At 38.2% G+C, this 13,894-nt stretch overlaps 1 protein-coding gene across 6 annotated transcripts in view; it reads right to left on the bottom strand.

The window, feature by feature from the left end:
- Positions 1 to 1,194: 1,194 nt before the first annotated feature.
- LOC142663151 (WASH complex subunit 2C-like) overlaps positions 1,195 to 13,894 on the bottom strand; it is a 51,824-nt gene continuing 39,124 nt past the window's right edge. For 5 of the 6 annotated variants that reach the window (XM_075841507.1, XM_075841510.1, XM_075841514.1 and 2 more), the window contains 3 exons: positions 12,977 to 13,573; positions 11,152 to 11,332; positions 1,195 to 2,357 (listed from right to left, as the gene is read on the bottom strand). In XM_075841507.1, coding sequence (XP_075697622.1) covers positions 2,218 to 2,357; positions 11,152 to 11,332; positions 12,977 to 13,573 — 918 coding nt within the window. In that variant the 3' untranslated portion in view covers positions 1,195 to 2,217. Of the gene's footprint in view, positions 2,358 to 9,804; positions 9,962 to 11,151; positions 11,333 to 12,976; positions 13,574 to 13,894 lie in introns of those variants that run through there. The other variant, XM_075841513.1, reaches the window with a different exon arrangement.

Raw genomic sequence — 13,894 nt, 5'->3', positions numbered from 1 at the left:
CCCCAGTTCAACCCCCCTCCCTCCCTGCTTCCTTTGATTGACATGGGCCAGGCAGCGTACTAGGCAGGTTCACCACCTGGCCCCGCAGTGTAGTGAAGGTGCGCGCCCCTTCATTCCGGAAAATACGCAGCAATTATGTTAGATGTGGACGAGCCAAAGGTTGATTCAGCAGAAAGAGGAAATAGAAGTCCTACCTTTATTTCCTACTCCTTTAGAATCTACTTCTAAGTTTAGGCAAATTTATCAGAATTTGCACCAGAAACTGGCATAAATTGAGGCAGAAATCTCCACTAGCTCATGGCTGACGTAAATCTTATTTTCATAATAAATTAGGCGCATTTTACGCTAACTTTCTTTATATTAAGACATGGCTCTTACATAAAGCTCTAATACAATCGTGTAAAAAAAAAAAAGCCTTAAACCGATGAAAGGACGCACATACCTTTTTTGGCAATCAATCTCTTGGTCGGTGTGCACCAAGAGACTGATTGCCACTGATACACACCAATCAGGAAGGCCATGTGGCTTTAGGTCTTCACCTCTACAGCTCGATCACAGAAGACTAAGGCTGGCCATACAGATTGGATGTGTCGGCCAAACCCACAGATTTCGACGGGACTGGACTGGGCATGTTGAATTTAACCATGCATGATCCTTTTGTTCATTAGTAGATAAGCCGCTCCCAGGAGTCTGACAGCTGCTTTCTCCCTTTTCCCTATTGAAAACATTCACGCTCGGCCGTGTATGGGGGAGTCGGGAGGAATAGCCGCCATCTAAAGTGTATAGCCAACCTCAGTCTACTACCCGGGCAGTGGGTCTATCCTAGGGGGTGCAGAATAAAGCTTTGTTTGCAGGGAGGCTACTTGGGTCTTTCTTCACACCGTTGCAAAATGATATAAAGTTGATTGCCTTCATCTGGGGAGTTGTTGGACTGTGCGCCACAGAGTGGATTATAGGCTACCAATAACTCAACTCTATACAGCTAATGGATTTCCAATTCCTCTCAGCCCTACAAATTTGTTCACAAAGGGAGTAAATAGAAAGCCACACAATCCGCTTCATTTGCTTAGGATGGATTCAGAAAATATACTTTAGGGAACTGCTACTTGAGCAATTCCATAATATTTAGTGTTATATATCACAATTATCGAAATAGAGTTGCGAATGTCATACACAATATTTTTGACCCACTGATATAGAATTATGTTTTATTTGTTAGACATCTGGATAGAATGATTTTATTCAAAGATTTTATAGTATGATATAAATGTAGTGCGTTATGGATTTAAGTTGGATCTGTACACAATGTGGGCGATAATCCTTCATGGTGCATATGGATATAATAAATATAATAAGACGGCTGGGAACTTATTTTATCCCCGTTTGGAAATGGTATTAGGTAGAATGAAAAACAGAGTGGACAACGCATTTGTCAATTGATGAAATCAGATATTATAGGATGGAGAGGAGAGTGCATGGTTTTCACTGGCTGGGATAATGGTCCACTTTCTAAGGGCCTCTTCACATCTGCGTTGGAGGCTCCGTTAGAGGTCTCCGTCACAGACCCGGCCCAAGATACTGGAGACAATTGCGCAGCATGCTGCGCTATGGTTTCCGGTAAAACTACAGACAACATGACTGAAACCAACAGAACTAATTAAAGTCAATGTGTTCCGTTGGGCACCAATGGTGTCCGTAATGCAACGGTGCCGGCGCTAGTATTTTCGTTGTTCTGCTCCTCTGACAGAGCGGAACGGAAACACTGATGCAGGTGTGAACAGGGCCTAACTAGATCTGCGTGTGTAAATAACCATATTTTACTTCCAGTGCAATTCACAAACAGAAGGTGGCTGCAGGATAGAGCCCCAATCTCTTGCGCAAAAATACGTAAACTTTACCCAGCTCCAATGCCAGTGTAACTAAAGAAAAAAACTGAGGACTAATGGAACGTCTCCTGCCATGGTCAGGACGAGGTGATCCTGCTCAATACAATGGCCCTTGTTATATATACAGACAGCAACATCTGAGATGATCAGGTCTTCGGAGTACGAAAGTTTGGCACAGACATTTAAGTGCTTAAAAAAACCTAAAACCTTTCATTCCTAAAGCCTACAAATTGTAAGTAAAATATTTGACTACGGATAATATGCCTGGAATATGAAGCAATGACATGAAATTGTGCAAATATATTCTTCTCTAAAGGCCGGCCGTTCTCTCTCATTTACCAAGAACGTTTAAGGGATCGTCAAACGCTGTAGAAACCTTAGTATCTGCCTTTGTTTCAGACCCCTGCTGAGTCGACTTGGATTTTGACTTGGTCTTCTTTACATTGGACACGGATGCTGAAAATATATCATCTGTATGGAAAGAAAAAACTATTTTAATGGCACTGAAATACTTTATTGAAAAAGTTCTCATTGGAATTACCAATTTGAAAAAACCCCAAAACAATGATTTAACCCCTTAATGATCAAAATTGTTTGGACCTTCATGACCAAGCCGGATTTTTCAAATCTGGTTTGTCTGACTTTATCAACTTTATTTAGCTCTGCAATAGTTTTGCATATCCAAATAATTCGGACATTGTTTTTTTGTCACATGTGGTCATATATTTAGGTGGTAAAAGTAGACCAATACAATTTGCGTAAATTAATTAAAAAATACAAAAATCTGAAATTTTGAACAAATACATTTTTTTTCCCCCTATTTTGAACTGAAATAAATCACATATGTACATACTGTACACATTTTTTTTAATTAAATATATATTTCCATCTTTGTTTTATTTTAGCAGCACTTTTGTAAAAGAAAATAATAATTTTTTACAATTTAGAAGACTTACAAATGTAATAAATTTGAAGTACATTTTGTTTTCCTGCATCAAGCCAGGTTTTCAGAGGCTCATAAGTGTCAGAATGATGGAAACCCCCAAAAATGACCCCATTTTGAAAACTAGACCCTTAAGGTATTTATTTAGGGGTGTTGTAAGTATTTAGACCCCAAAGGTTTTTTTTGTAAGAATTCATGCAAAACAGGTGAAAAAATATATAATTGAAATGATACATTTGTGAAAAAATTTAAGAGACAGATTTCTTTCCAAAGTGAACATGAGAATGAAGAAACACGCCCCAAAATCTATCACCCCCTTTCTCCTGTGATCAAAAATACCCCCTTTGTGGCTATAATGCGTAGCCTGGACACACGGCAGGGCCCAAAAAGAATGGAGAACCCGGAGGTTTTCAGGACACATTTTGCGGTTTAGGCCGCTCTGCACATTTGGAGAGGCTTTGAGCTGCCAGAATGACAGAAATCCCGCATAAATGACCCCATTTAGAAAACTAGACCCCTTAAAGAGGCTCGGTCACCACACTATAAGTGCCCTGTCTCCTACATAATGTGGTCGGCGCTGTAATGTAGAGAAGTGTTTTTATTTAGAAAAATTATCAATTTTGAGCAAGTTATGACTTATTTTAGATTTATGCTAATTACTTTTTTAATGCCCAACTGGGCGTTTTTTAGCTTTTGACCAACTGGGTGTTGTACAGAGGAGTGTATGACGCTGACCAATCAGTGTCATACACTTCTCCCCATTCAGGTGTAGTGAGTATTTTGACCCCACAGTTTTTTGCTGAATTTAATGCAAAGCAGGTGAAAAATTAATTAATTCCACCTTTTCCACAAATGTATCATTTTAAAGACAGATTTCTTTGTAAAGCGAACATGAGACTGAAGAAACACGCCCCAAAATCTATCTCCCTGTTTCTCATGTGTTCAAAAACACCCCCATTTGCCTGTACATTTATGACTATGCCTTGCTGAAGAAGCCGTTGTCCCGCATCTGTGCCATTATGATGTCATAGGGACAGAATTCTGTTCTAATATAAAATCAATCAAGGAGAAAAAAATAAACTGTACTGGAGTGACGGGCAATTTCTTCAAACAAATGGAGGAAAATGTATGCAAACTCGAGTCTGTTCACTAGATAGAAGAACACCTGCAGGGCTGTCATGACAAGGTTTTTTTTTTTTCAGTGACTGGTTGTACATCTTTTTAGCTCTATCATTCCCTATATGAGGGACGAATGTGCCATGTGACGCGGTACACCATAACAGGCCCCTGCCCGCCAGTGTAGGAACCGCTATGTGCACAAAACAACCAATCACCTACAGAATATATAAAGGGACAGTGTCCAAAACCATCTATAGGAACAGTAAAGGATCACTAATCCCCAAAATGATGTCAGTATTTCCAGAAGAATTGTTGGGTGTACTAAGTCCAGTAAGAACCCAAACAAAACTGTAACAAAGCCCATGGTGTATTGATAAGGAACAGCTCAATTATTAGGGATACTCCAAAAAAATATCACGGTACAGAATTAGGAATGTAACAGCCGTATGTGGCAGGACAAAGTCATAAGAAAAAGGAAATACATCCCCAATTTATTCTTGTAACCATTGCTAAAATGCACGACTTCCACTAATTCAGGGGCGGCACGGGCCGCAGGTGTTGGATTTATCTACTAATAAATGCAATGCCCACATTTATTTTTTATTTCAAGAACAATTGTGGGGTCCATGTTCTGCACAGACAGATGTGGCTCCTGCACAATAAACTGCGTTAATGAAAAAAAAAATGTTTTTTAAATTTGTGAGAATTATATAATAGAAATGCTTTTGTGAGTAATCAATTCCTGGATTTAATTGTCCAAGAATTCTATAACATTTTTTTTATAAAGGGGTAAAATTAGTTTTACAGCCTGAAATAAATACATTTCCCTACCTCCCCATGAAAACATGAAAATCCCTCCCTCCCCTAGAAAGCCCAGAAACTAAACAAAAAATAGGAGTACATTAAATTGACTTTGTAATATGGTGTTTTGGTGTTCCCTAAATGTTATATAAAACTAATAATTAGAAACGGTGTGGTAGGTCTCAAAACAGGGAAAGCTGCACTGGGCTGGTTTTGAAGGGCACATCGGGAAGTAAAACCGGGTATCCCTCCTCCGTCCATGTTTACTGCACAACCGGCATCTTTGGTTCTCAGCGGCAGGGACGGGGTGAAAATGGCGCTCAGCGAGCCTTTTGATATCCTCTGACTAAGGATTCTCCAGGTGCGGGGAGTCAAACAGGAAGTGCTCTATCATTTTTTCCCGGTATTGTAGGAAACGGAGCGCTCCTTCAGTCTTGTAGAGCACACAGCGGTTATATGTAGCTATCTGGATGAGGTAGATCGCTACCTTTTTATACCAGGCCCTAGTCTTACGTTTTACTAAGTAAGGGCTTATTCACACGGACGCATGTATTTCAATGTGGACTTTCACACGGCCGTTGTTTTAACCCCTTAATGACCAGTCTATTTTAAACCTTCGTGACCAGGCAAATTTTTACGTTTTTCCCATCGTCGCATTCTAAGAGCTGTAACTTTTTTATTTTTGCGTCGACATAGCTGTATAAGGTCTTGTTTTTTGCAGGACAAGTTGTATTTTTTAATAGCACCATTTTGGGGTACATAGAATTTGTTGATTAACTTTTATTAACTTTTTTTGGGGGGGGGGGGGGGAATAGAAAAAAACCTCGATTTTGCGTCCTAATTCTACGCCGTTTACCGTGTGGTATAAATAACACAATAACTTTATTCAGTGGGTTGTTAGACTTACGATACCAAATTTGTATAGATTTTGTATGTTTTACTACTTTTACACAGTAAAAACACTTCTTTTTCAAAATTATTTGTTTTTGTGTCTCCATATTTGAAGAGCCATAACTTTTTTATTTTTCCGCCGATGCAGTTGTATGAGGGCTTTTTTTTTGCGGAACGACTTGTAGTTTTTATTGGTACCATATTGGAGTAGATGCGACTTTTTGATCATGCAAGTTGCATGACCGAGACAAAAAGTACGTTTGAAATGCCCTCCCCTTTATGAGGCTTCAGAGCTGCCCTTTCCCTTTAAGGCTTAGCATAATCTTAACATTTTCTTGAGGTGCTGACATTTCCTGAAATCAAGAACAAAAACTTACCATAAAATTGGACACAAACAGCAAAGGTTAGGAGAAACAGTAGAAATGATCCAGCGCTAAGTCCAATGGTAATTAAAAAGGAATCGAGGTTCCCATCTTTATTGGAGTAGTATGAATAAAATAGAAGGAAGACGCAGTCCCAAGAGAAAAAATACGAGCGGGCAACTGTGTGCTAGCCTACGCGTTTCGAGCAGCTCCTGTGCTCTTAATCATGGCAAAGAAATGTGAGGACACTAGCCGCCATGTCTGCTTAATAAACGTAGCTGATTAGTACGCAGATAGAACAGGTGAATAATTAACCCTGGTTTGCAATGGTCTCCACCGGAGAAATACACCCTGCATAAAAAAATGTTTGCAATAGTGTGATCTAAGAGGTAAAAACTAAATGAGTACGTTCAGGCACCCTAATTGAATTGTAATAATATGCATGCAGGATCGTAGATTTGGTAATATATACAGCAGACACGGCTATCATGTCCTCACAACGTATATCACAGATATTATATATTCGATATACAAGATTTAAAAACAACACATTTAACAATTCAGCCAGATTCTGAATATAACTTCTTCGAATACTTATACCAGCTGATGAAAAAAACATACAAAATCAAAATATATGATTAAAACATGAACGGGAATATAATTCCCGGTACAATAAAAATTAAATTGATTTTCACATGAATGACCTAGGTGAGCCTTATCCGTGTGAAAATACATAATGTAAGTGCTTATAGGTTCATATACAGATTACGGAAAATTGTGTAAAATTGCATGCAGGTTTAATTGGAAATGGTTGGCCAAACTGAATAAGAATAAGGTCTGAATGGAGGTATAATGTGCACATGTGTTATATAATGGAAAAAATATAACGCTCAAAGATTGCTATACTGGTTCATTGTAGGGAAAAGAAGTTAATACCCGTGCTTGCAGTTTATTGATTGTGAACATTCATTTCTGGAAAAAAATTCCTAGAGGTATATATATCAAAAGATCACTCTTTGAGTTAAACGTCTAAATGGTATTATATACTAATGTGTAATACATCTGTTCCTTTAGATATACACAATCATCGACTGCAAGGCGTCATCAGAGACCTATAGTATAACCCCATATGGGACAAGATGTGTCCAAGAAATATACCGCAAGAACATCTATATACACGAACCACCGGACCGATAGGAAGAAAAAAAAATGATTTCTATGTTCAAGTGTACTGAAAAAATATACATCCGTGGATATCAGTTATATTTAATAAAATTAACTACAAAACATTGCTGTCATTAAATAAGATGCGTGCTGTAAACTATCTGATATTGAATGATCTTGGATTTCAACTCATAAGGTGAATATTTTCCCAAAAGAATGATACTTGGACAGCCCAGTATAATTGGTATACATGTCCGGTTGAATACAACCGGCATGAATATAATATAGCTGGGAATAGCTCGTATACCTGATGGCGCTGTCCACGAGATATGGTGCTGAATGTACTGCAGATGCAGTGTTCGTTATAAGAAAAACCTCTCAGTAAAATATTGATAGCAAAAGATATTAAGTTGGCTGTACAAGATATGCCACCGTTTCATAACCATAGACTTTATTAGGAAATGTAATATTACCAATAAGTACCCGTCCTATTATTGTATGACATCTCTAGAAATCTACTGTGTTGGAACTGGCTTTCGATAATACTAGTATGTACATAAATTCTTAAGCTGACATAATTTGATTGTAATATCGCTGTCCGTAGTGGATAGTCTTTCATATGATCTAAACTGTCACAACAATCGGTCCCCTAGATTGAAAAAACTGAATATCAGAGGAATGTGCTCTATTGCTCTATCCGAAATGTCAGAGAGATATTTATAAAATAGAAACATCACATTGTCAATATTACAGTCCACCTTAAGTGGTACTGAAAGTGATGATAAGCCCAGATAGATAATGTACTAGTGGGAAAAGTCATGTAGTTGACAATATCAATCCCTCCATATACTAAGGGGACGAGATAGGCTAACTGTATACTTATTTATGAAACCTTTATACATGATGAATAGTACTTGATGTACTCTAGACTAACTCAGCTACTGGTCCCCCAAGTTGGCAAAGCTACATATCAACATGATGTACTTAGTTATGCTATCAAAACTGTCAGAGAGATATTTGGAGTAGGAACAGCACGTAGTCAATGTTGCTGTCCACCATGTGTAGTGCTGAAAATAATGATAAATCCAGAGAGATCGCATCCTAATAGGAAAAATTGAATAGCTGACGATGGTAATCACTAAGAGTATTGAGGGGACAAAATTAACTAATTTACTACGATTTAATTATTCAGTAATGAAACATGAGTTCCTTCCTCACATTTAGACCCAATGGGAATCGTGTTTCCAAGTAGAAGATCCAAAAGGCCTCCCTTGTTAGCAGGCGTTGTCTGATGTTACCCCCTCTTGTACTGCCTCTAACTTTTTCCACTGCATAGCAACAAAATGAATTTGTACAGCGGTTGTGTTGTGAGATGAAATGTCTAGAGGCACTTGAAATATTCAAAAAATTGGGGTTCCTGATATAGCTGAGATGTTCCAGAACCCGGAGTTTAAATTTCCTTATGGTGCATCCCACATATTTCAAATTACAAATAGTACATTCTATAACATAAACTACATTGTTACTATTACAGTTAATGTACGATTTGATGGGGAAATTGATATTGTTTGAGGAATTTGAAAACTCTTTAGTGATCTTTGAAAAATTACAGACCTTACATGGATGTGTTCCGCATTTAAAATACCCTTTGTGGGTTAACCATGAGGGTTTAGGGAGACTAGTTGTCAAAAGCGAGGGGGCTAACATGTTCCCAAGGGTAGGAGGTCTCCGTGATACAACACGACAACCCTTGCTTAGTACTTCTTCCAATTTAACATCCTCATATAACAAAGGAATATACTTAAGTACCATATTTCTGATAAGGTTAAATTGGTTGCTGTATTGTAATATTAAAGTTGGTATGTTGGTGTCAGTCGTGCTAGAGCATGTGGTGTCTGTGTTGCGTTCGATGGACAGGAGACTATCTCTATCTTTGTTTTTGACAATAGTTTTGGCCCTTTCTAATGTCCAATTCCTATATTCAGGATATACTAAAGAGGAATCCAGAATATGTCGTAGGCTCGCAGCCCGTGGGTATAGGAATTGGACATTAGAAAAGGGCCAAAACTATTGTCATATAGATCATATGAAAGACTATCCACTACGGACAGCGATATTACAATCAAATTATGTCAGCTTAAGAATTTATGTACATACTAGTATTATCGAAAGCCAGTTCCAACACAGTAGATTTCTAGAGATGTCATACAATAATAGGACGGGTACTTATTGGTAATATTACATTTCCTAATAAAGTCTATGGTTATGAAACGGTGGCATATCTTGTACAGCCAACTTAATATCTTTTGCTATCAATATTTTACTGAGAGGTTTTTCTTATAACGAACACTGCATCTGCAGTACATTCAGCACCATATCTCGTGGACAGCGCCATCAGGTTTACGAGCTATTCCCAGCTATATTATATTCATGCCGGTTGTATTCAACCGGACATGTATACCAATTATACTGGGCTGTCCAAGTATCATTCTTTTGGGAAAATATTCACCTTATGAGTTGAAATCCAAGATCATTCAATATCAGATAGTTTACAGCACGCATCTTATTTAATGACAGCAATGTTTTGTAGTTAATTTTATTAAATATAACTGATATCCACGGATGTATATTTTTTCAGTACACTTGAACATAGAAATCATTTTTTTTTCTTCCTATCGGTCCGGTGGTTCGTGTATATAGATGTTCTTGCGGTATATTTCTTGGACACATCTTGTCCCATATGGGGTTATACTATAGGTCTCTGATGACGCCTTGCAGTCGATGATTGTGTATATCTAAAGGAACAGATGTATTACACATTAGTATATAATACCATTTAGACGTTTAACTCAAAGAGTGATCTTTTGATATATATACCTCTAGGAATTTTTTTCCAGAAATGAATGTTCACAATCAATAAACTGCAAGCACGGGTATTAACTTCTTTTCCCTACAATGAACCAGTATAGCAATCTTTGAGCGTTATATTTTTTCCATTATATAACACATGTGCACATTATACCTCCATTCAGACCTTATTCTTATTCAGTTTGGCCAACCATTTCCAATTAAACCTGCATGCAATTTTACACAATTTTCCGTAATCTGTATATGAACCTATAAGCACTTACATTATGTATTTTCACACGGATAAGGCTCACCTAGGTCATTCATGTGAAAATCAATTTAATTTTTATTGTACCGGGAATTATATTCCCGTTCATGTTTTAATCATATATTTTGATTTTGTATGTTTTTTTCATCAGCTGGTATAAGTATTCGAAGAAGTTATATTCAGAATCTGGCTGAATTGTTAAATGTGTTGTTTTTAAATCTTGTATATCGAATATATAATATCTGTGATATACGTTGTGAGGACTGTGAGGACATGATAGCCGTGTCTGCTGTATATATTACCAAATCTACGATCCTGCATGCATATTATTACAATTCAATTAGGGTGCCTGAACGTACTCATTTAGTTTTTACCTCTTAGATCACACTATTGCAAACATTTTTTTATGCAGGGTGTATTTCTCCGGTGGAGACCATTGCAAACCAGGGTTAATTATTCACCTGTTCTATCTGCGTACTAATCAGCTACGTTTATTAAGCAGACATGGCGGCTAGTGTCCTCACATTTCTTTGCCATGATTAAGAGCACAGGAGCTGCTCGAAACGCGTAGGCTAGCACACAGTTGCCCGCTCGTATTTTTTCTCTTGGGACTGCGTCTTCCTTCTATTTTATTCATACTACTCCAATAAAGATGGGAACCTCGATTCCTTTTTAATTACCATTGGACTTAGCGCTGGATCATTTCTACTGTTTCTTCTATTGCATACCGCCAGCCGTAGCGGGGATCCGAGCAGCAAGTCAGGAGACGCAACAAACTGGTGAGCTGGAGGTTTCCTCCCTTTGCTATTTCTTAGCAAAGGTTAGGTTCTATGTATGTTAATAAGATAACAATGATTAACCCATACATACCCATGTCATCATGAAATATGGATTTAGGCTCTGCCTTCTTTTTGGACTTCTTCTCCTTAGGTTTGTGTGTAATATCAGCAAAAATATCAGTATTATCATCAAACAGATTGGTTTCTGATGCCACTTTTTTCTCTTTTGGTTTCTTCACTGCTTTGATATCTTCAGCTTCAAATAGGTCATCCTTAAAAACAAAGGACACCAGAAACAGATATCAGTGGTATCGTCATTCGTATCATTTATTGACACACCAATGCAAAAACCGCTCAGACATCTGAAAAGAAATTGCCTACTGTCAGGTCACTAGATTCCGCCTTTAGCTGTCCAGTATCTTAAATGCTGAAATCATGTTGTAATGTTACGAGGTTGTATCTCATTCTCAAGCCTTGATCAGAGTGAGATCAGCTGTAATCTATGGAAAACCTGGCAGCAAGTGCAGAATTTCCCTGCAGTGCCACCAACAGGGAAATGAACACCGTTTACATTGAAATCAATGATCTGTTCATATAATGCATTGACATTTTGGGTCCTCCAGAACGAGAGAAACATTTTGTAGCCTCTCTCTGCCCTGGTAATAGAGGAGGGTCCTGAATGCAGGACCCTCCGCTATTAACTTAGAATTGCCTAATAGGATATTTGAAAATTCATTTTGCGGTCAGATGTTTGCTGGAAGCCAATAATGAAATATAAAACAATGTTTTTTTTGTTTGAGAGGTTTTTCCCCCCTTTAGGCCAGGATCACACACAGTTTTTAGAGCCAAACGAAGAAGTGGACACTTCAGACTTTGGCTGAAAGAACTTTGCCAGAATGCCATAAAAAGTGTGTGTGTGTGTGTGTGTGTGTGTGTGTGTGTGTGTGTGTGTGTGTGTGTGTGTGTGTGTGTGTGTGTGTGTGTGTGTGTGTGTTTTCCTGGCCTTAGTGCGTTTTTTGGGTCTATGGCATTTTTTTTTCTAAACACAGCATGCTATAGGTGTATTTTTTTTTTCATGTGTTCTCTATATTACATAAAAATGTGTAAAAAAAAAAAAAAAACATTTAAAAAATACAAAGGGAAAAACAGGTTTGAATACAAGCAAAAAAATTAAAACACTGAAAAAAAAAAACAATTATGTGAAGGAATCTTTAATTATAACTCATTTAAAGAAGTATTCCCAGAATAGACAATTATCACCTATCCCTCACCGCGCATGCACGGTGCTGCTCAACGCAAAGTCTAGACAGAAACATCTGAGTGCTGTATTGCCTGCTTCCGTCAGTCCCATAGCCTTTGCATAGAATGGCCAGGCAAATGCTCGTCCCCTGCTCCTGCAAGCTCCTCCTCACTGTGGGGGGTGCAGTGAGGAGGAATAGGGGTCTGGGATCCCCATTCTAGTGATTGGTGGGGTCCCAGCATTGGGACCCTCAGCAATAAGGCAATTATCACCTATCCTGTGGATAAAATATACTCTCAACTGTCCGATCCCTGAAAGCAAGAGATCATGAAACGTTATAGTAATTCTTAAAGGCTATGTACACCTGTTAAATATATATTTTTTTGTTTTGCAACTTCCTAAATACATTTTATTAAAATGTTTTACTTTTTGAGATACAGCTGCTTTGTATTCTGTGTACAGAGCAGCTGTATCTCGCGCTGAATCCTGTATCCGTCAGGTCAGCGGCACTGTATCGGTCAGTGTGTCCTGTGTGTAAAAATAATTTTTAATAAAATGCATTTAGGAAGTTGCACCAATCACACTGATGCACAATTTAAATAAAAAACAAACAATCCAAAAAAAAAAAAAACGATGGCAAAAAGGCGTACTTGGAAAAAAAACGTACACCACTTACTTTAAACAGGATGCTGGCCGTGAACTTCTCTTTCGGAACAACCGGTGGAACATCTACTTTCTTCTGAGGTTTCTGAAACCCAAAAAGATCATCTTCAGGCTCCTTGTCTATTAGAGAGGTGACCTGGGGTGTCTTTTTGGGTTTGTCTTTTACAGACTTAAATAAGTCATCATCAGTGCCATAACCATCAAACAACACAGCTGAAGATTTCTTCCCCGGATCCAAGAAAGACGTATTAGGAACCTCTCTCCCTGGAGACTCTACTTTCTGTTGCCTTGATGCCCCTGGGTTAGGCAGTGAGCTCGCTGCAAAGAAGTCAGACCCGAATAAATCATTTACATCCGGAGTCAGGGGATTTACAGCTACTTTTGAATGTGTTCTGGGCTGTATATCGTTTTCTGAGAAGGATAGCTTCATAGAAGAAACGCCACCTCGATCGCTTCTCCAGTTAGACTCCGCTAGTCCAGTTTCAGTCTTTGCAGCTGATGTCGGGGATATTGGTGACGATGGGTCTCCATTCTCCCCAGAATCTTGGGATGCCAGCTTCCTGCCCATTCGTGTCGGAGGTCTTCTTTTACCGCTAGCTTTCACACGAGTCTGATGAATATAAAACAAGCCACAAAGCATAGAAGACTTACTAGAGATACATACATTTTGACTCTAATACAATAAACAATATAAAATATATTTGCCCTAGTAGGTGGCAGGTAAATATTTTGAAAAAACACAATTTGCCTATAAGGCAACTAACCCTATTTTCCACGCTACTAACAAAAGGCATTGAATTGTTCTATTCACATAATTCCTAATAATGACAATAACCTTTATTAAAGGCACGTAGCCTATATTCTAAGGACAACCCATGAGCCCAGAAAGGTTATCACTCATATCGATGTAATGATCAGTCTCTGCTGACAG

Source organism: Rhinoderma darwinii, chromosome 11 (assembly GCF_050947455.1).
Source record: "Rhinoderma darwinii isolate aRhiDar2 chromosome 11, aRhiDar2.hap1, whole genome shotgun sequence".
Classification (NCBI taxonomy): Eukaryota; Metazoa; Chordata; class Amphibia; order Anura; family Rhinodermatidae; genus Rhinoderma; species Rhinoderma darwinii.
Note: the sequence above shows the minus strand (reverse complement) of the source record. Positions and strands in the feature narration are given on the sequence as shown.